Raw genomic sequence first — 22,627 nt, forward strand, 5'->3', positions numbered from 1 at the left:
TAGCAGATTACAAATCTAGGGCTCCGACCTTTCTGGTTACTGATAGTCTGTGTTTTCTGACACTTCAGTTAGTCTTTTCATTCACACATGCCATGGTTTACATGTATTCTAAGTTTTCATGAAGCACATACTCTTAAATTATATCTGGTTTAATACTAAGATTATTAAGGCTAAGATGGAAGAGAAAATCCAAAAAGGTCTGGCAAAGATCAGGCCTTAAATGGATCTTTAATGTATTTTTCTTCCTGGGGCACTCATGCCAAAGTTTCCAGCAGCTTTTGGTTTTAATTGCCAAAGTGGCTTCACATCAGTGCAGTGGGAGAAGTTTCTCCTGTGTAGGTAGCTTGTTGAAAAGTTTAGGGTTTATGGGATTAAATTTATCCTGTATCTGCCAGATAGCTGCATTGCTGTCAGCAAATCTCTTGTCACTAGGTTCTTCCATTTGACAGGGAACTCTTGATAACCTGTAAATTGTTTGTACATTAAGGATTTATCAACTTTACTTAAGGTCTGGAGTTGAGCTGTAGTCATGTTTGTGTGCAGCTGTGCTATTCTGCAAAGGGCATACTTGTGGGATCACATGTAAATGCTCCCAGCAGAATGAATTGCCCACTGGATTCAGTAGACAATTTCTGACACGTCCAAACTGACCAGCTGTGCTCCTTTTGTGCAGGGAATGGATGAAGCTATGGCTTACACAGTCTCAACTACACCATAGGAACAAAATTAAATAGTCGAATTTTGGAAGTATGTTCAAGATTTGTCCCTCCTGGTGACATTAAAAAAATGAGACTGCTATGGTGGTGGGCAGGAGTATCTGCTGTTTCAATAAAGCAAGAAATTTTAAACATGTACTTGTGAAACTTAAGCACAAATAGAACAGATTTGATTCAGCATAGCTCTGAAAAGTCGTGTTTTGGTTCCTTACACATACATTTCACACCATCTCTTTGTTGATGTGGAATAATGTTTATCCTGAAACTGTTTTTTCCAAACTGAGCTTTCATTACTTTTGGGTAAGTTATGTGTTTCTTTTATGTTTTGAAAACCAAACCCCTGGACCAAAAGTTACAATAATAGTGTCATTAATTCACAAACATAGGTTCATATATCACACTCAAAAAGAGTCTGTCCAATGACATGAACTTCTGCATCCCATTATGGTAATTGCATACATGAATCATGGAATCGTCATGACATATGAGGCTCTCCAAAAATTTTGGATGACTTTTTAAACATCTCAAAAATTCTATGCTGGATTCTGTATGGGTGGATGTCTGTGCCCTGGAAAGATTTGATGACATCTGATTGGTAGTTCCTTCATACTGGGGATGCTGCCAAAAGCAGGGGGAGAAATAAAAAAACAGAGCAGAGAAGAATAATAACTCCATGTACTTGATCCCATGGGAAGCTTCATCCCTGTAATCAATACAGTAATATCATCAGTATGATGGCCATCAACACAAACTGTAAGGAAAGGGGGGCTGGAACTCTTTCTAGAACCAGGAGAGCTGAGGAAAAGGCATGGAAGGAAGAGGAAGAACAGCAAATCATTAGGGTATTTGAGGTAAATGTCAGTGCTGGTACAGAGAAATAGATTTGCCATTAAGCTCTGCTGACATTTTCTCTTTGAAGATCTTTTTTCTGTTGGTTCTGGTCTGGACATATGTCTGTCATTTGGGACTTGTGTTTTTCAAGACAGTCATTTTGCTCAGGCTGACTGTGCTTTTAAATGCCTCACTTTAAAGTTTTTTGTTTTCTGTTTTTCTCCTGAGGTGGAGAACAAATTTGAGAAAACACATTGATTTTTCTACATGACAAAAGATTTCTGAAGGCTGTGAGACTGAAGGGGATTAATGCTTCCAGGATTTGAACAGTGACTAAACATTTGGCAGAAAGATGATACTGGTACAAAAGGTATTCCTCCTTACCATCTTGTGAAAATTTTCTTATGTTTGGCCAGCCTACTTATGTATTAAAAACCTGTTTGCATGTAGCAATGTGTTTCTTTACAGCTTCAAATGCTACCAGGACTTTCTGTCACAGTAACAGAATTTTACGAACATCCTATATCCTGTACAAGATTACAGTATAAAATCCATAATACAAGCTTTCTGTTCGGGTGTTTTCTAGCTTAGTTGCAGGAGCCATGCATGATTTGTCCCAGATATCCTTCTGGATCCTTGTGGTAAATGCTGCAGGGCCTTGCAAAACCCTGTTCTCTTTGCTCGCTCTGATGATCCTTTTGCCACTTCTGGGAGGCGAGGAGGAGAGTGTAGAAGAAGAATTTCCTGGCTGGGAAAACAACTGCAGAACTCCAGGGAAAGAGAGGCTGGTTCAAGTGCAAGAGAGCTGAGGAAAAGGCATGGAAGCGAGAGGAAAAACCTGTGGCGGGTGGGACAGAGGAAGGAGTAGCAACAGAGGCCCCAGCACCTCTTGACCTACTCCAACAGGACCACAGCCTTCTTATATTGGTGGCCCCAGAGATGAATGTGGTATTCTAGGTGTGTTCTCACGAGAGCGGACTAAAGGGGGAGAATTACTTCAAACTTGCCTCCAAAAGACAGTTTCAGCATGGTATTTTAAAAGAAAGGGAGAAGAATCCTGGAAAAGACAATCTGTAGAGGCAGTACTAGAGCTGCCACAAGCAGTTTTGTGCAGTTATGGATGTAATTAGTCAATGTAATGAACCAAGCTGGTTTTATTATAAACTGTGAGTTAGAAGTGTCTGAGGTCACTTGGTCTGGAGGAGAATGAGGGGAGATCTCACTGCAGCTACAACTTCTTGGTGAGGGAAGAGGAGGGGCAGGCACTGATCCCTGCTCTGTGGTGCCAGTGACAGGACATGAAGCTGTGTCAGGGCAGGCTTAGGCTGGATATCAGGACAAGGTTCTTCACCCAGAGGATGGCTGGGCACTGGCTCAGGTTCCCCAGGTCAGTGGTGACAGCACCAGCCTGGCAGAACTCAGAAAGCTTTTGGACAATGCTCTCAGGCACATGGTGACTCTTGGTGTGTCTTGTGCAGGGCCAGGACTTGGACTAGATGACCCTTTTGGGTCACTTCCAACTCAGGGTATTCTGAGATTCTGTGAAGCAGAAGCGTGAGGCACGGCTTTTCTGACACTTAGTGCCCTCAGAGCTTTGGGTTTAATTTCAGCTGCTCGCTTGGAGAAGGAAACCCAGGAACAGCACCGCGGAAAGCGGCGGAGCAGGTTTTGCTGAGGGGCTGAGGGCGGCCGGGGCGGGCGGGCCGGGCGGGGCCGGGCGGGGGAGTGACGCGCCGCGGCCCCGCCCCGCTCACCTCCCGCGCCGCCCCTCCCGCCGCTCCCGCCTGGCAGCCGCGGCGCCCGGCAGCGCCTCTCCTGCGTGCGCTCCCTCCGCTTGGTACGGCCCACCCCGCCGGGGATCATGGCGATTGATGGTAAGTAGGCCAATAACGGGCTCCTCTCTCTCGCCCCGAACCGCTCCCCTCCCCCAGCCCCCTCCTCTCCCTCTCCTCCCCCGGGCACGGGGAGAGGGGCGGCTCCGGGGGGAGGCAGGGCTCCCACCGCGGCGGGAGGTGGGGGCGCACCGAAGCCGAGCGGGACCCCAGCCGAGGAGGGCGGCGGGGGGCCGCCTCCTCTGCTCCCCGTGCCCCCCGGCCCGGCTGCAGGGGCTGCGGGTCAAGGGCTCTTTGGCGATGGGGGAGAGGTGAGTGTGGTGCTCCCTCCTCCCGTCTCCGTGCCCAGGAGCCGGGCGGGGTAAATAAATCCCTGGCACCGTGGCCGGCATCCTTCCTTCTCCTCCTCCACCTCCGCCGCCGCCTGCCCTGGGGATGCCGGGCGTGCGCCCGTGGGCGTCGCGGAGGGGACCCGAGGAGGACGGAGGCGTCCGTCCCTCCGTGCCGTGAGCCGCCCTTGCGCGGGCGGGGGCGGGCGGCGCAGCCCCCCGGGCCGGGCTCTGCCGCCCCTGCCCGCCGCCGGCTCCCGGACTGCCCGGGCCCCGCGCCCGGGCTGGGAAGGTCGGTGCCGGAGGTGCGCAACCCTCCCCGCAGGGACTTTGCCAACTGCTCTGAAACTCGTTGTCACTCTCTCCGGGCCCCGGAGTCTCTGACAGCTGAGTGCCCAGGCGAGGGATGCTCCCTGCTCTCCGCCGGCTGCTGGGCGCTAACAGGCTGCACTGGAGCTGCTGTCCGCAGATCTTTCTAGTCATCACTTAGAAACAACAACAAAGGAGCGAGATGTACTCGACACTTGTTGGGTTTGTTTGGAGATGCTCATCTCCAAAGGCAGGGCTTCTGAGCGTTGCTTTGAAACCTCTCCTCTCGACTCTGAGAGTAATTTTGCACTTCGTTAAAAATCCTTTAAAAAACCCCAAAAACCAAACAGAACTTTATTTCTAGCCAGACAAGGACCTAAAGTATACAACTTCCTTGGCCGAGGTGTTTCTTTCTGAAAGCATCTGTTGTTATAGCTTAAAGCATTTAGGAAAACAGTGGGTATGTGGGGGAAACAAACTGTTCTGGTTTGTTTCGCATGTGGGATGCTTCTCTGCTGTCAGTTTCCCTGGATTCAGGCCTCTGTAAGGAGAAGTTGCACTGATCAAGCAAAGCTGCATGTTCACCCTGTCTTGGAAGCTGTGCACACCAGGAGTCTGAGCTGGCCAGCTTTGTGTTGGCTGGGTTCTGCTGAAAAGTCCTCTTAATATTATCAAGAAGATAGCAAAAAAATTCTGCTGGGTCTGTACGTTTTACATAACTTGAGCTCAAAAAAAAAAAAAATCCTTCAAAATCTGTCTCTGTTTTCATTTCAGGCAGCATTATCCCAGAAATCTGTGAGGATCTGTTAGATCTGAAAATATTCACAATATGTGAAATTCATGTGTAATATTTTCAGAGGATTTAGGGTATTATTTCTTTAAAGCAAATAGCCATGGATGAATAAAGCAATCTAGCCTTTGAAAAGAATGCAGCACTTCTTATTATGGCCAGACTTCAGAAATAGCTCCACTGTCCTGGAGATGCTTATTTGAAATATCCAAAATGGGACTTAAGCTCTTGAGAAAATTTGGTGCATAGTTTACATTTAAATGTGAGATGGGATTAAAAAATATTCCAGTCATGAAAGGGGTCTGCTAGGTTTTGATTTAGGGCTGTTCCTGAAGACAGCAAATACCAAGTGTTTTTCTGCTGTAGCCTGTAGCAAGCCTGCCTCCTCCTCTTTGTTTTCAGCTGACTGTCTGATTGCTGTAGGGTTGTTGGTAGGTGTTACAATTTTTATTGCATACCTTGATGATCTCTCCCTCCTGTAGCTCAACAGTGCCTTGCCTTGACTGTAATGACTTTGGGTTGAATGTTAGCTCTTGAAGACGGCATCAAACCATGGAATTTCTAGTCTAAACTGTCAAAATACAGAATTTACCTTGTGTCAAAGTAAATTTGTAAATGAATTTAAGTAAACAGAGAAAATACTTTGCTCAGTTTTAAGGACACTGCATTTGGCCGGATTTTTAAATTTTTTTCTTTGTTTTTGGTAGAGGCAAAGAAAATAAGCAAGATTGAAAACTTCTCTTTGAAGAATAAATATAAAATAGTTCAAAACTCCTTCAAAGCAGGACATAGATGTGAAGAGTGCACAAAATTAAAAGAGCTCAAATTAATATAGAATTTGTTAACTGCTTTTGTCTGTTGTTAAAAATCTTTTAAAGTACCATTTCCAGTGTCACTTTTTCAGCATACCAGCTTCCAGTGGTTCTAACACTAAACCCCAAAGTTTTCATAGAAGTGAGGCATTTTGTATGAGGTGTTACAGAGAATCAGGGTGCCATGGACAGGGACCCGTTTGGTCAGTGCCAGTGGTTTGTTATGGTCACTGAAAGACAATTAAAATTCAAGTATTCTTCATGTGATCAAGTTCACAGCCCAATCTAGTGATTGCAGGAACTGTTACATCTTATTCTTTAGAAAGTTCATGTAATGTTAAAACATGTTCCATTTGTATATCTTTATAATTACATCCAGTTAGAGTTTGCATATGTCAGATTTGTGAGGAAACAACAGACAGCAACTCTGTTGGAAAAATTCTGGCTCAAATGAGTTTAAAGAATTGTATTTGCAGTTCTTAGTTTCTGTATAGTTATCCTCCAAAACACACTTAGTATTTACTAGGAGCTCTGTTTTATGATGCAGGGTTATTTATTGCTTAATATTTCCATTTCTTCATAGGGCAGGATTAAGATGAAGATCAGAATGGGGAGCTGTTAAGTATGGAAGAGAGTAAGGCCAAACGGAAAGGAGTAGTAAAACCAGACTGGTGGTCAGTCTGAGAGTAAAATCCTCCCATCTACTGCTGCCCAAGCCTGGGGTCTTGTGCCAGTTTGCTTGGAGTGGGGAAGAAAGTTGAGCAGTGACTTCTGAGAATCCTCCAGCACCACTGTGATAATGTTCCTCATGGCAGCATTAATTTGATTGCTCTATGCTGCTTCTCCTCTTTTGAGAAATAGCAAAGCTTTGGTGCCTGCCTTAAGAGAAATCTGTTGAATTGAGGTCTGGGTGAGGAACCAGCAATGGAAACCACATTGCATGGAGTGAGGGTGGGGCAAAGAAATGTTAGAGGTCACAGGTGGAATGTTTTCTAACCTAAGGCAGAATTGTGTGTCTTGTATATCCTCATGAATTTACTTTTACCAGATTTTTGGGCCACACTTGAACATGCTGTAATCTGGCTCCGGCTATACAAGTTTACATTTTCAAGGAGGGAAAAATACCTGTAGATGAACTTTCTCAGACTGAGCTAAACCTTTTGGATTTAAACTCTTTTCATATGGTTTCCATTGTGAGGAGTTTAGTGCTAACAAATGAGAAGTAGCAATAAAGACAATAATGAGCTGTACAGATAAAAGGAAGAAAGAGGAGAAAGAATTACAGCGTGGTGTGGGTGTTGTCATCTAGTAAGTTACTGATAGAATAATGAGACTAATGACCAGGGCTTCCCCTGTTTTCCCCCTGTGCTCCTATCAGTTTAACACTTCTCCTTGCTGATGCAGAGCTCAAGGTCTTTCCAAGTATGTACCTTTTTGATAATTTTGTTCCTGAGTATCTGTGAAGTGCCCTGATCTCTCTGAGGTTTCTGAGAAGATTGTCTCCTTCTTTTCCCCCCACCTTCCAGCTGCTTGGTTTGGAGCAGGCAGCTGCACCTGTTTGTGCTGTGCAGGGGTTTGTTAGCTGGTGGGTTGTCCTTGGGTGTGGTGGGGGTTGTGTTTCTGTTGTGTTTGCTGATTTGTATGAAACATTACATTAGGTTCTTAAAACTTTCTTACTATTTTGTCTTAAATTAGCCAGAGAATTTGTAAACAATATAAGAATGAGGCAGGAAGTGAACTGTTTAATTATATAACCCTCATTTCCTTGGGAAACAAAGAAATTGTGGAATGAACCTACTTTTTGTTTATGGATACAAAAAGAGAGAGTATTTAGAACACTGCTTCATATAGGTCACATGAAAACTATGCCTAGTTGCAAACTTCCAGAATCTAGAAAAGGAAACAACAGAGCAATGAGCTGCTTACAGAGCTTAAGTAGGAGTATCATGTGTAGCTTGTAGGTTGAATCCGGCCTGGGGAACAGTTTTATCTTGACTTCCCAGTTACCTGGGTTGTGCAGGTGTCCCTGCAGGGTGCACTAGCAAGGTGTAAGGTGACACGGAGATCCTCAAGTTAGTGCTGTCCTGAAATGACAGCAGTGCTTCTGAACCCAAGCTGATGTGGCCAGGGCAGAGGTTGGGCAGCATCATCAGTGTTTAATGAAGCCTAAATATAAGAAGACATATTTTATACTTAGGCCCACTTTTAAACACATTTGTCAGCTGTGTGGTGGATCACATGTCAAGGTATCATATTGGATCAGCCACACAGAATTGGATTCATGCTGCCTTATGCTTATCCAGTGACTGCGGTGGAAACTATTCAGTGAGTGTTGCCTGGTATTGTCATTGTAAGGATGATTGCTTGCATTATTTGCTGATGACAGTGAAACCTTTGACACAGGCAAAATCACCAGTTTCCTGGTTGGATTGTCTTACACCATAATCTCTGTAGTATTGAATCTATTGAAATAAAGAAAGCTGGCAGGTCTCTTATCTTTTAGATAACAAAGGGGGCAACCGTTTTTAAAAAACCCCACCTAATTTCTAATGTTTTACAGACTTCTTTTTGACAAGTTCCCCGTGGGCTGAGATGAAGCTATCATACTTAATATAAGAACAGTTGATGTGTTCAGAGTGAAATTTTTCTGGAATTATCTTAATTTTTAATGCCTAGCACTCCTGCAAATTGGAATTCTTGGCTTTCAAGATGGTCACGCAGGAAAGTAAACACAGAGTCACTACCTGATTAAAAATGTTTGCCTATGTAGCCATCCAAATACAAGGAACCTCTTAGAAAGGAGAGAGTTTTGCTGTCTTCCAGAGAACTTTCAACTGTTTTAACAATTAGGTCTTATTTTCTCTTCAGCCTAATTCAGTTATACCTCTTCCAGCTTTTGTAGTGACTGATGGAAGGGATTCTCAGCTGATACTCCCAAACTTTTTCCTGCATATTGTCAGCTTTTGAACTGCATAAGGTCCATGTTGCATGTAAAGGTTAGAGTGGATTTCAAGTCAGCAATTAATCACTGAACCTCCTAATTTTTGTGTGTTTCACTCTTGGAGATGGCAGATGTTTCCTGATTTCTGTGTAAACCAGTTTGTAGAATAAGAAGGGGAAATTTTGCCAGGATTTTGAAAGTTGATTCTAAGACAGCAAATGAGGGTTGAGTTTGTGAACTAATAGGTACGATTCTGCAGAGGAGAATAATCTTTGATGTGAAGAGGGATAAATTCAGGATGACTGACACATCTTATGGGTACTTTTGTTCCGTAGGCTAAAATAAGCAGTTTTCCTATCAAGTGGAATCTTTTGCAATACAAATTCTTCTTGGTAATTTCCTTTAGTATCACAAACTTATTGCATTATCTGAAATATTTGAAACTATTTCTATGAGTATATTTTTCTGGATAGATCATAGAGTCATTCTAAAAGAAGAAATGTTTCTCAGTTTACTTTCTTCTGTGAAACTTTGCTCTAGAGTAGTGATTAGTGGTGTTAATTAAAAACTGTAGGAATTTGCTAGAAGTCATACTAATTTTTCATGGTTTTTTTTGTTTTGTTTTGTTTTCAGCTTTTGTTGCTGATGTCTTCTTTATTTCCTGAATTTGATAGCGTTTTACATTGCTTGTCAATGCATGTTTAATCTTTTTGCCATTTTCAGTGAAGTTGTTTTCTTTCTATTTTTAGTAAAAAGAAATTATAGGTTTTAGGTCAGATTTGAACCATTTATACTGGGTGTTTCTATTGCTAGCTTTATTTACTGTATTTCTTCATTTCCACCAGAAAGACTTACCTGAAGAAGTGCTTGACTGAGAACAAAGTGAAATAAAGAACTTACTAATATTTGTATAGTGCCAATTATATTTCAGTTGTCAGAAGAGTCATTTTGGATAGAAAGGAAGCAGAGATAATAGTATTTTCATGATGAGGGGAGAAGGTCCCAAATAACCTCTCTACTTTATGACTTAGTTTAGAAAATCCATCTCTTTTTAGCTCCTTTCAGTCCATACAGATGCTTCCATTTGTTTCAGTGTGGGTAGGATTGGATGCAAAATTTGTTTGAGAAACAGAAATGGCTATGCTGTTCTTGATCAATTGTCACTGATTGCTAATTCATTGGTCAGTGTCATTGGTTCTGTTGATTACAAATATAATTTAAAAAGAAAGTATTTCTCATGAAAAAAAATGTTTTGATGTTTGCTATTACTTTTATAGTTGGAAAACAAAATCCAAAATATTCTTAGGACAGGTAGATAACCTGTCCTTAGGCTAAGAAATTATTAGATAGGGATCTTTTAAAATGGTGCCAACAATATTCATTATAGTAGGAGTTTGTATCATAAAATCAGAACATAGATATCTGAGTTTTACTCTTCTGGTCTTGAACATGTCTGCTGCTAATTTAGTCTGATAGTTATTTCTCTTATTAGTGGATTAGACAGAGAGTAATTGTTCTATATTCACCTGTTTGTGTCCACCATCTGTTGTGGGTTTTTTTCAGGTCCAAGAGTCTTAGTGTACTAAGTCATTCCTTGTATGGAAACCATTTGTTTTTAAACTATTTTTATTGACTTTTTTTTTTTTTGGTCTTTCTCTGTGTCTTCTGTGGCTCTATTTTATTCTTTAAGGTTTTGGAACCAGGAGCAAAACAAAACTGCACAAAATGTAAAAGATGTAAACATATAAATAAGTATATATAATACCATTTTTTTTTACCTTGCTGTCTCTCTCCTTATGAATTCAGATGTTGTTTGCTTTTTAGTTTGCTTTTTGACTCGTTCTCAGCATTGAACTTTAAACATTTCTATTTTTATGTATGCAGTATTATTGCAGACTAAACTTGTGAAAAAGGATGCTAAAGGAATGCACAGGTGATTTTACGCCATGAGTGAGGATGGGCTAATGATTGTATGAAACCTTTTCAGGAAAAACACTGATGGCAGCTGTAGGGTTGCTCATGTGCAAAAGTCTTCAGCTTTGTTTATTTGCCATTACAGTTGGCTGTCTGTTCATCCAAGCCCAGACTCTTCCTTGAATTCAGCTCATGGCATGAGGCAATTTTTCAAGTAGATTTGTTGGTATATGGAATCCAGAAGTCTTTCATTAGAGTTGTCATTTTAATAAATTTGTAGCATGTTGTATGAAACTCTTAACATAAAAATGCTTTTCCTCGGTCTCTTGAATTCCTAGCAGAAACATTAGCATTTCCACATGCTTAGACATGGTAACATTAACATTGTTTTGGGCTTTTTAACTTATATCCTGTTTTATGTTTCTACACTGTAGCACCCTGTTCCTGCTACTCAACCTGCTCAATGTTGTCGTTCTGCGCTGGAATGTCTTGGGTTTGCCAAGGGGAAAAATAGTTGTCTATTGTTGAATAAAATGTTAAGTAAACGTTTGTTGAATGTGATCCAAACTTATGAAAATGCTAATTAAAAAACAATTCTCAGCAGGAAAGTAATTTATCATGTAAAAAGTGCATCCGAAAAATTACACCTGCTGACAAAAGGCTTTTGTGATACAATGTAATGTTCTGCTGCAGCTACCAACATGATTTTTTTTCGCTGAACTGAAGAATAATGAGTTTTATATGCAGCAGCCTAAGTTGCATCACAGTTTTGGTACTGGGACTGTGCACCGTGTTTGTTGGTGGGATGGCGTGTACCCTTGCTGAGTTTATGGGTGATGCCTGGGAAGGAGTAGTTAATAGGCTGGAGGGCAGGGCTGGCAAGTGCTCAGCAAGCTCAGAGTGGGCTGAGGGATCCTCAGAAACTTCCACAAGGACAGGTGAAGTCCAAGCCTTGCATTACCACCTGCAGGCAGGCTGGCTGGGAGCACCTCTGAAGAAGAGACCCTGAGGATCCGGGTGAGCAGCAAACTGAACACGGACCAGCCACGTATCCAGCTGTGTTAATCCAGCATGAGAGGCTGGCAAACTGGGAGACCTCAGACCTAGAGTGCCACTAAGCTGGGAGGGAACATGGAGTACCTGGCGCATGAGGAGGGGCTTAGGAAATCCATTTGTGTAGCCTGGGGAAATCTGACAGGCACTCTTGCAGCCTTTCATTGTGCAAGGGGATCTGAGAGATGGAGATGGGTTCTAAGCTGCCCAGTGTGGGCAGTGGCTGTGAGCTGTGTCAAGGGGAGTCCTGGCTGGCTGTAAGGGAGAAGTGCTCGCAGTGACAGGGGTGACACCTTCCCCCCGAGAACCACTGGCTTCCAGAGGTTTTGGAATTGTGGTCATTGCAGAACGTGCCTGGTTGAGGCTCAGAGGAACTTTCTCTAATGCTGGTCCTGGTCTGAAATCTTTGAGGCGTCATTCATTCCCAACCTACATCACTTTGTGGTAATGCCTGGCCTAAATTTTCTTGACAATTATTATCAGCATCTAGTGGTGAAGTTCCAGCTAAACTCTGAGCACAGTAGAACTTTGAATCTTGAATTGTGCTAATTTAGAAAGACATAAAATTTTAAGTTAATACAAAATTCAGTATCTTTGATCTACATATTTTCATCTTGTTGCTGCCATAATCATCTTAGCAAATAGAGACTTGGCTTACAAAACCTTTGTCTTTAATCGAGAAAATTAAACTTCATTGGGTGTTTCAGCTGCCTCTGGAAAATATCTGGCCATTCTTTTTGTTTTAACTGTTTGAATGATTTAGATTTTTAGGACCACTAGGTGATTCTTCTTGCTCAAGAAAATGAAAATGTTTTGTTGAATGTGCAGTTCTAAAATTATTTGATCTTTCATTATTTTTCATTTTACTTCCATTGTCTGACATTATGAAAAGCTCTGTGTACCCAAGTGGCTTTGTTTCTCTTCTCAGATTACATTTTGGACATAGAATTATGTAGTTTTATATGCAAACTCACTCTAAACCTTAAAATCTTAAATAGGAGGTTATATTCCTAGTCAAGATGGAATTGAACTAATAATAATTTGTGTCTAAATCAAGCAATTTTAATTAACCATAGCATTATGGCGAACTAACACTATACTATGATAAATTACCTAAAAAGAATATTTAAAGAATAAAATTTAAGTGTGTCATGCCACTGAACCTTTGGGATTTGTGGCCTAACCCAAACAAACCCAGCATTTTCAGACTGAAATGCTAAATTAATGCTTGACATCTTGCTGTCATGCAAAATGTTTCCATATTTTCAGTTTGGTTTCTTTCAGTAACTGGTTTATTGAAAGCTGAGAGAATTCTTGGGAGTTGTAAAGACGGAAAAACTTGGGTTTATTTGTTAATCCATGAATAAAAGCAAGGTGTGAATTATGTATTAGTTCCACAATTTTGAGGACCACAGGAGAAAAGAAGAATCAGCCCAAGTCAATTGAGGATAAAATTCCATGTCTTTAATACGTTAATTTAAAATATAAAATATACTTTCTTTAAACTTTATATCATTTGATGTATTTTTATTCAATGGTTGATTTCCATCCAAAAGCAGTTTGAAAAAAAAGTAATAAATGAATCACCTATTAAAAAAAGAAATAACTTTCTAGAATTTTCTAGGAAAATGAAAGGGAATAAAATCCCGACTGCATGCCTGTTAAATTGTATGAATTTATTTTATAACCTTGTGCTCAATAAAAAACAGCATGTTGATTAATGTAAAGGCTTTATTTGGTGGAACACCATCTTGAATTAGAAGTTGAATGTTTGAGTAAAGATCTCTTGCTTTATAAAACTATAGGTAGCAATACAGAATCTGAATCTAGAATTAGTATTTTGTGATACAATTTCAAACTGGTTGATTTCACTGAGAGCAGTGAATATAATCAAAATCTGTTGCTGCTCTCTTCCCTCAGTGTGTTTAAGGTGAATCCTTATTTTTAACTGTCTGGCATGTGTGTAATTAAAAATCCTTTTAGTTTTTGCCATAATTTTTATTTTTTTCTTCGCTGCTGAATTTAAAACTAACAGGGGAAAAATTATAGGGAGAAGACTTGCAGTCACTCTTCTGGTTTATCTTTTGTTCCCTAAAGATGATTGCAGTGACTTTAAAGAAGATTGTAATCTCCTCCCTCTGTCTGGTTTTGGGTTTTATTTGTTTGTTCTTTAATGCCTTGTTATTATAAAAGCGGATTATATTTTTAATTTAGTTTTTCTTATGTTTTCCTTTCAAAATCCTTTCTGAATGAAAAGGGTGATGCCTAGCTTCTAGAATGCACTGAAATGAGGGAATTATATTGCTATCACAATGGGATTTTGAAAGGGTGATGACTCTACAAAACGCCTGGGATCCTCAGACTCACTGACACTTAGTTTCCCATTCAAGAGTATATTTGAAGCTTGTATTTTATATTTCTGAGTATGTTGACATAAAATGAGGATTCTTTTTACTTTCACAGACATTTAATTTTATTTTAGAAGAGTTACATTTTATTCAATTTATTTGATCCCTTTTTTCCTTTCTCATTCCAATATATGGATTTCCTACAGTTATTTCTTTAAAGTGTAGATTTAAGTAGAAATACGGGTATTTTCTTAAAGCTTTACAATACTATCTGTTACTGTTACCAATTAAGAGTTTGAAGTATTGGTTGATATCATTACATGCTGTATTGTATGTCATAATTAATTTATTATGGAATGGAGAAGAGTAATAAGTGCTATATAATGTATTTCCATATTTTTGAGAGGGGGAGAATGTTGTTACCTAAAGATTGTTTTACTGCATTCTGAAGTGTCTGGAGCCAAGGAGTGATTAATGGATATGAAATAGATGTTTTGTGAGGTTTTGAAACTCTGTTTTGTATTTTCATGAGATTGCAGAGAACTGGGTATTAAATCTCAGGCAGTTCCCCTCAGGTCTGTATTCATATTCATATCCATGTACTCTTTTGTTGTCAGTGGAAAAAGGCTGAGTGGGTTGGGGTGTCATTAAGAGAAGCCATAGCTTGATGTAGTTTGGAATTTTAAGGTTTGATCATGGGGCATATCACTCCAAAATATTTTTGGTTTAGATATTATGTGTTGGTGTTTTGTTTATGAACTGTAATTCCAATTAAAATGGTCTTTATTAAAAGGTAAATAAAAGTGTAGTATTTCTATCAACAATTTTATTATTCTTGAATAAATATGTCAAAGTCTATACAGCTAGATTTTTAACTTAAAAAATATCTAAAGGAGAAGTTCTGTATTCCAAGTATTTGTTAATAGGGTTGGTTTTTGGGGATTTAAAATTTGGTTTTTTATTACTGTAGAAGGTAATCATAATGTTATTTTGGCATTCTATTGTATTGGAAATTTTTTTGATTTTTTCACAATTCTTTTGTAGGGTAGTTTTCTCCAAACAGGAAATTATGTCTATACTTGGGAAACATTAGTGTGGCTTCAGTTAAGGTGCTTGCTTTTGTAATTTTATCTGTATAAATTCAGTGTAAAACTCTTCAAACTGTACCACCATTAGTGATATTAAGCCAAATGTACATTTATTGTTTTTTTCCAAAGTATTTAATATATAATTTCAAAATTTGTTAAGCCAATCTTCTGCATAAAACTCTTCAAACTGTACCACCGTTAGTGATATTAAGCCAAAGGTACATTTATTGTTTTTTCCAAAGTATTTAATATATAATTTCAAAATTTGTTAAGCCAATCTTCTGCATTTTTATTAATTGATGGATTTTTGGAGCTTTCTTTTTCACTGTTTATAAGCCTTATAAAGAAATGAAATACATGTTATTTGTTACTGTTTTCTAATGGTGTATTTCCACACAGGTGGAGAACGAACTTGTGGTGTACATGAACTGATCTGCATCAGAAAAGGTGAGCAACCATTTGTGAAAGTGAACTCCTTAGCTTGTGAATATTCCTGGTGAGAAATCTGCTGCCCGGTGTTATGCCCTGACTTTTTGTGGATCTTAGTGCTGCATCTTTGAGTTGCAGAATCTTTTGATGCTGACAATGTCAACAGGAAAAAATAGTGAAATTATAAAATAAAATTTGATTTTTCACAAGAGGGAAAAATGTGCTTTTCCAAAATTCACTGTGTTATGTGGAATTTGTTAATGTTGTTTAGCTGTGATGGGTAACCATGAAAACTTTGATCTTCACTTTATTCAGATATTTGTAGGATTATGTGATTTTCCTTACTAATAGAAAGTTGTGAGGATGTTTTAAAAAACTGATGTAATGAACTGGTAATCTCTGCCTCTTATTTCAGGTAAGATCCTAATGACTCAAACTTCTTTGCAAACAGCTGCAGCAATAGTGAGAGCAGCAACTGAGAGAGCACAGAGCAGAGCTGTGCTCCAGGGAGGGATGTTACAGCTTAAAGTTGAGCTGCAGTGACTGAAGTTGGAGCTCAACAGAACAGCTCAGCTGATGTAAAGGCTAGATACAGATCTGTTTTCTGTCCCTTTTGGCAGCCCTGTGGTCCTTCCTGCAGCATTGCTGTTGAATTTATGTCTTCTCATCTGAAAGCTAATCCAAGAAAAAAAAAAGGTTTCTTCAAGGATTAGTTCCTTGAATTGAGTCTCGGTTAGGTCAGAAGAGTCTCAGTGCTTTCAAAGGGAAGGAGTAAGAAAACGTGGTGGGAGAGGAGTAAAGTTGCAAGACTCTTTTGACAACTCTTTTGAGTGTTAGACTGCCTCAACAGTATTGTCAAACCACATTGTACTCTTTGGGAAGAAGTTTTGTTTGTCCTCTCAATTTCCATTGCATTCACTGAGACATTTTGGTAAAATTGTTTGGTTTATTGAAACATTTATTTGACAATTCTTAAATTAATCAAAATTAAGCTTACCAGTTAAGGTCAGATTAGCTTTATGGTCACAAGTAATCTTTTCCAAATATCTGTTGAAAGAATGTTTGAGTGTGTATGTGTTACAGTACTGTAATTACGAACATTTCTTCACTTCTCTAAACTGTGAATCATTTAGATCTTGCTTTTATAAAATTCTTTCTCATTTTGGAGGGGAGCAGAATTTTTTCTTTTATTGCTGTCTCACTTTTTCTGTTGACAGATAAGGTGGTACACACAGTGCCCTGTATTCCTTCTGTAATAGCTCCTGTTTATCTTTTTGAATTGGGAAACTCATTGGAATTTCAGAAAGCCTTCTGATAAACTTTCAAGAGCTGTTAATCTTGCTAATCCTTGTTTATTTTAGGATGCTGTACTGATTTTAATAAAAACAAATTTTCTGTGTTCTTGGGGACAGTGCTGTATGGTTTTAATGTTAGTTGCTGGGAAGTTAAGTTGAAAAGATGTGTTGTTTGTTTTTTTAAGATTCTGTGTTATGTTTGAGCATTGAGTTCTAAGCTCTGTTAGCCATTGGTACAATACATTAAATAAAAATAGCATGGAACTTGTGTTTTAGCATTGGTGGTTATAAATTAGCCTAGGGGTAAGTGTGATTAAAAGAGAAGCATCCTTTTAGTGCCATTTATACTTGCATTATGTTGGGTTCCTTTTTAGGTCATATGAGTTTCCATGTATATTCTAACCTTGTGTGTCCCTATGTTACTGACAAATTTCTCCTGGTGGTGCATGATTTGGTGCATTCTTGTCTGTCTTTGCTCCCTCCTGGATGTGTACCTTTAAAGCAGAAGGTGCTTGCCATTGTACTGCAAATCTTTGTCATGTGGACTTTTGGTTACTTTTTGTACATCTTCTGATGCACAATCAGAAATTCAAGATGTGTTTGTTGTCTGACCAAGGCCAGGCTCCTAAGGATTACTTTATTTGCCAGTTGTCCTGCTCTGCTTGCTTGCCAGGTTGAGATTGCAGACTCAAGATTTCTGCTGACATCCTCAGAATAGGAAGGCATTTCCAAGCTGAGAGTTCCTGGCTATCAGCCGTCTCGAGCTGGTCAAATCAGACCTTCCAGCTTTGTCCTTAATGTCACTGAGTGCTCATGTCAAGCTTATACAGGATGGAGTTTCCCATCTCTTGGCTGTGCCCTGAAAGCTAAGCTGTTTTTTGGTCTGTGAGCTCACAGTAGAAGTTGAATGGACAGATTAAGTGTTCATACTGACACATGGGTAATTCCCTGCAGTCTTGTCTGGTGCTGGGTAAGGTTGCAGTGTGCCCTTCTCTTTTTTCTCTGGTGTCTGTGGCACCAGGAGAGTACATTCCAGCACTCCTGGCATTCATCCACTGCCTCATTTTCATCGACTACTCTCTGTGAGGCCTTGAGAGATGGTGGTGTTTGACAAAATGGTTCTCCATTTGCTATTTGCCTGAAAGCCTCTTGTGCTTTCTGCCAGCGGATGGTGGGGAACTGTGACTGGCCTGTGACTGGAGTTGGAATGCCTGTGTGGAACCTCTGAAAGAAACATTAGTAGTAAATAGCCTGCAATAAGTAGCTGGAGTTTTGCAGTGTACATTTGTGCTTTGCTTGTCTATCTTTCTTCAGTGTTTCCAAGTACATGGCTTTTGAGAAGCAACTAAGAGGAAAAACAGTGATGTTCCATCTTTTTTTTCCTGCACTGAATAGGGAAAAGTAAGCATGCAAGCAAGCATGTGTCTTCTATGAATAATACATGGGAAAACTTTCCGGTTTCAAGTGATGGAATGTAATTACAATTTGTATGGGGATTATATGACTTGAAGAACACATATTGCTGGTGGTTAATTTTTCTTTCTAGTCAGCCAAGTAACGCATTCCTAAATTCTATTTTTCTTGCCTGCCCTTTCATTTTTTTCTAGGAAAATAGGAACCTTGGCGTATCAGATGATGAAATACATAGAGGAACCAGAAAGGTCTTCAAAGCTGTGACTACACCTTTTAACTCAAATAACATAATGAAAACTTCTTAGCTGTAGTTGAAGGCATAGCTGTAAAAGCAAAATCTAAGCCTTAAAAAAGGAAATGTCTGCTCTAAGATTATTCTGCAGTAAAAATGAAAATAACTTGAAACCTTAATTTTCCTGTTTTTTAGGTTTTGTATTTCTCAGATTATATCAGTTTAAATTATAGAGGTTTGCAAGTACCAGTTGTAATGTTCATTGAATATCTGAGGTTATGTCAGTTCTAGTGTAAATATGATCCTAGTATGGTAGTGATACAGGACTCAGATTTGCTACCCAAAGATGTAGCAATTGTCTGGCACAGGCCTTCTCCTGTGTCACATTAATGTTATTATAGTTTTGTAGGTGCCCAAGAGAGACTGTGGTGGGTCCCCCTCTAGGCTGCACAAGAAGGATTGCAGTACTTTTACAGGTTTTTTTTACTTGATTTCTTTTTAGCAGATTCATACATGTTTGAGAAGAATCTGCAAAGAGCTGATCAGGAGTAAGGAGACTAATAGGCTGTTCTGGAAAGCCTTAAAAACTAATTCTTATGTATTTTTAAAGAGGCTTCCTCTAAATGCATAAATATAGGGAATGTGTGTCCTGAAAACCGGGAGTATTTTGTGGCTGTTATGTAACATCTAATAGCTACAAAATACTGAACAAGTCACTTCCCAGCTTGTAAAAAGAACTTTAAAGATGTATGATCAGCTATTAGGGAATCACTGAAATATGTGTCTCCTATGTTTAACATAGTTAAGTAGTTAAAGTGTTCGTGTGGTTTTATATTTACATATTACAGAAATCTGGAAATTAGAAAAATGGAAAAGTAGATTCTTGCTTTTATTATAAATTAACATCTTGTTTACTTCTATTATTTAATGCAAGTTTGTGTTCACACATTTTAATGTCTGACAATACAAATTGAAGACTTGGCTATGGAAAGAAGAGTCCTCCTGCTTAGTTTTTGACATCAGAACGTGACACAGTTTCTCTGAAACGACTCAGTTAACAGTTTGTAGTTTTGCTGGATATTGTCCTAGTATCCAGCTGGCTGTTTTTGAGGGAGTCAGGATATTTTTATAAACTGTTCCTTTGGTTATTTGCTGTGGACATAGAAGAATTCAGGGAACTTGAGATTAGGCTGGAGAACAATATATCTTTTTTACCTGTATAGTGCAACTGCAAGTCTAACTTTGAATTAGCTGTTGTGAGATTAGTAATATTTTAATTAAGGCTGTTTAAGGTTCTCCTTCTACAAACAAGAGAGATTTGTGATGAGTGTTTACGATATTGAGCTGTAACTGAAGAAACCTGTCTTTAATATATTCTGCTGTGTACTCATTGTGTGACATGGAAGTGACATTAAAGGAGAAAATATCTGGCTGTATTATTTTTAGGTTTCTTTCACCCAACATTTTTCACTTGTTTATTTTTGAAATAGTGCAAAGTGATATTTCTAACTCAGCAGTGTGTTTTGTATTTAATTCATGGAAACGTAGATTGAGTATCCAAGTAAGGGCTGAGTTGCACAGAAGTTTAAAAATTATTTTTAAGCCCTTTTTTTCTTTTGCAAAATGTTCTTTCCTTTCTATTGTTGTGGCAATCTTGCAAACAAAGGAAATTATTCAGCAAACTGACTTTGTGACTAAGAATGGAACAGAAGTACTCTCTTTAATATGCAAAAGAGAAGTTGCAAAAAGACAATGTCTTCATCTGACAATGAAAAATGTCACTTGTAATAATAATTTTGAAAAGATAAGAAGGTGTGAATTTTTGCTTTGTCAGAAGTATGTTTTAAGTAGAACTATTCCTCTTTAATGTTCTGGTCAACTACCCTTATCCTTTTGCATGTGTCTGAATGTTAAGCTGCCAACTGCACTTACTCCAAATGGCAAAAAGTAACATTTATTCATTAGTTTCATTTTACAGTAAAAACATTAAGTTGAAAGTCAACTGCATCTGATACTCAAGTTATCTTACACTATTTGTGTAAGTCTACACTCAGTACTCAGGACTAAGTAATACTAAGTAATTATTAAGTAATTTGTGTACTTAGTCTATGCTAAGTAGCTGGCTCTGAAAAAGAAACAAAATAATTTTCCCCTTTCTTGCTGCTGTCATCCAGTTGGTAGAACTACTTGTTCTTCATCAAGAGAAGGGTGATGTCACAGATGGTAGCAAATTTCTTTCTATTAGATATCCTTGTATTAATGTAAAATGTAAATATATTTTATTTCTATACTCATTTAGAGGTTCAGATTTGGATAGTACAAAATAAAGTGCACTTTCTCTTTTTACAAAGAAGAATAAAATCTCATCATTTAGAAACTGTAAACAATTAAAGCTACTTTTATAATGTTTGAAGAAAATACTAATTAATTAATTAATACTAATTACTTCTTTTTTCAAGGCTTGAATTTTTTTTTTTTTTTATTCCATGGATACTAAACCTCATATGCTTGAGAGATATTTAGACATATTGGTACATGTTAAAAAAAAAAGGTAACAATGTTAAAATTAACACCAACAAAATATATATTCTGAATTTGAACTCTGTTGGAAAAGTAATCTGTATGTACATGTTTTGGATTAGAGAAAATTCAATACAGAGTAAATACTTTTCTTTGATCTTACTGATGTCCACAAAGGAAGCAGAATATTATTTTGTGGTTTTTTTTTTCCTGTGTTTGGAGTCTTCTGGAAAGCAGCAGCTACTGGGGTCACTTAATTCCAGCTATGGCAATATCTTTTTTTCCATGGCAAGTTTTGTGTATAAGAATTTTGCTATATCAAAACCATGGCATGTCTTCACTCAAGTTCTCATGTTCATATAATCGTTTTTACTTTGCTGTATATCCTGGTTAATTACTTTTGGATTACATGGATTGTCTCATGCTTTGTTGTTAATTGTAGTGTCTGATAGGGAAAAATGAGTTTTTAAAATATTTTTATTGCATAGATTATTTTTCTTTCCCCATAGTGGAGAGCTCCTTTGTGATGAGTATGAACTTTCAAACTGCAAGTCTCTAGACCCCTGTGGGCCTTTAATACTTTTGCTTTGGGAAGATTATTTGAGAATACCATTAAAAATTATAATCACTGCTGTTCTCTTACCGACTGCGTGGATAATAGTCATGTAATATGCTATGTAATTGCAACAGATTATTGGGATTTGGAGGTAATCAAGATGATTCCATGATCAGTGTCTATTCTAAGTGGCAAATGTGATGCTTCCTTTGCTGTTGCTTTTCAGAGATTTCTGTTGGGAGATACTATTTAATCAGAGATGAATTCTATGTAAGAGAGAAAAGGCATTGAGGGACTGGTAGATCAGCAGGGATGGCAGGCTGACAACTCTGCCAGCACATAAGGATTTAAGAATTAAAAGATTTCTGTCAAAAGTTTAAATCTCCATCTCAGATTATGACTTCAGTTACTCCTTCATTCTTTCTTAGATCAGTGGTATTTTGGAGCCAAGGGTCCTCTTTTCCCTGTAATTAAATTTATCAGCAAAAGACAGTTTCAGCATGGCATTTTAAAAGAAAGGGAGAAGAATCCTGGAAAAGACAATCTGTAGAGGCAGAGCTGCCACAAGCAGTTTTGTGCAGTTATGGATGTAATTAGTTATTGTAATGAACCAAGCTGGTTTTATTATAAACTGTGAGTTAGAAGTGTCTGAGGTCACTTGGTCTGGAGGAGACTGAGGGGAGATCTCACTGCAGCTACCACTTCTTGGTGAGGGAAGAGGAGGGGCAGGCACTGATCTCTGCTCTGTGGTGCCAGTGACAGGACCCGAGGGAACGGCCTGAAGCTGTGCCAGGGCAGGCTTAGGTTGGATATCAGGACAAGGTTTTTCACCCAGAGGATGGCTGGGCACTGGCTCAGGTTCCCCAGGGCAGTGGTGACAGCACCAGCCTGGCACAGCTCAAAGAGCATTTGGACAATGAACTTCTTTGGGATGGTGTGTGCAGTGCTGAGAATTGGACTTTGATCCTTGTGTGCCCCTTCCAACTCAGGGTATTCATTCTAGAATTGTATTTTATGAAGTAAGTTAACTCTATTTGATGTAATTATTTAGTCAAGTAATTTAATTGGTTGTAATAAAATCAAATAAACTGATTTTGTTAATTAAAATACATTCTAGAATTTCTTCCTGTGTGTAAGAATTCCTGGAATCTAGATGTTAAAATGTGTTTTTCTTGTTAGTCCTCGTAATTAGATATTAAGGAAACAAAGGGAAAAAGGA

The 22,627-nt window shown here is 38.8% G+C and overlaps 1 protein-coding gene across 2 annotated transcripts in view; it reads left to right on the forward strand.

Annotated features, from left to right (window-relative positions):
- Nucleotides 1–3,344: 3,344 nt before the first annotated feature.
- SYT14 (synaptotagmin 14) overlaps nucleotides 3,345–22,627 on the forward strand; it is an 89,621-nt gene continuing 70,338 nt past the window's right edge. For both annotated transcript variants that reach the window (XM_039697795.1, XM_039697796.1), the window contains exons 1-2: nucleotides 3,345–3,421; nucleotides 15,363–15,410. In XM_039697795.1, coding sequence (XP_039553729.1) covers nucleotides 3,409–3,421; nucleotides 15,363–15,410 — 61 coding nt within the window. In that variant the 5' untranslated portion in view covers nucleotides 3,345–3,408. The remainder of the gene's footprint in view (nucleotides 3,422–15,362; nucleotides 15,411–22,627) is intronic.

The sequence above is a fragment of the Passer montanus genome, unplaced genomic scaffold (genome assembly GCF_014805655.1).
Source record: "Passer montanus isolate IOZ18808 unplaced genomic scaffold, ASM1480565v1 scaffold12, whole genome shotgun sequence".
Lineage (NCBI taxonomy): Eukaryota > Metazoa > Chordata > Aves > Passeriformes > Passeridae > Passer > Passer montanus.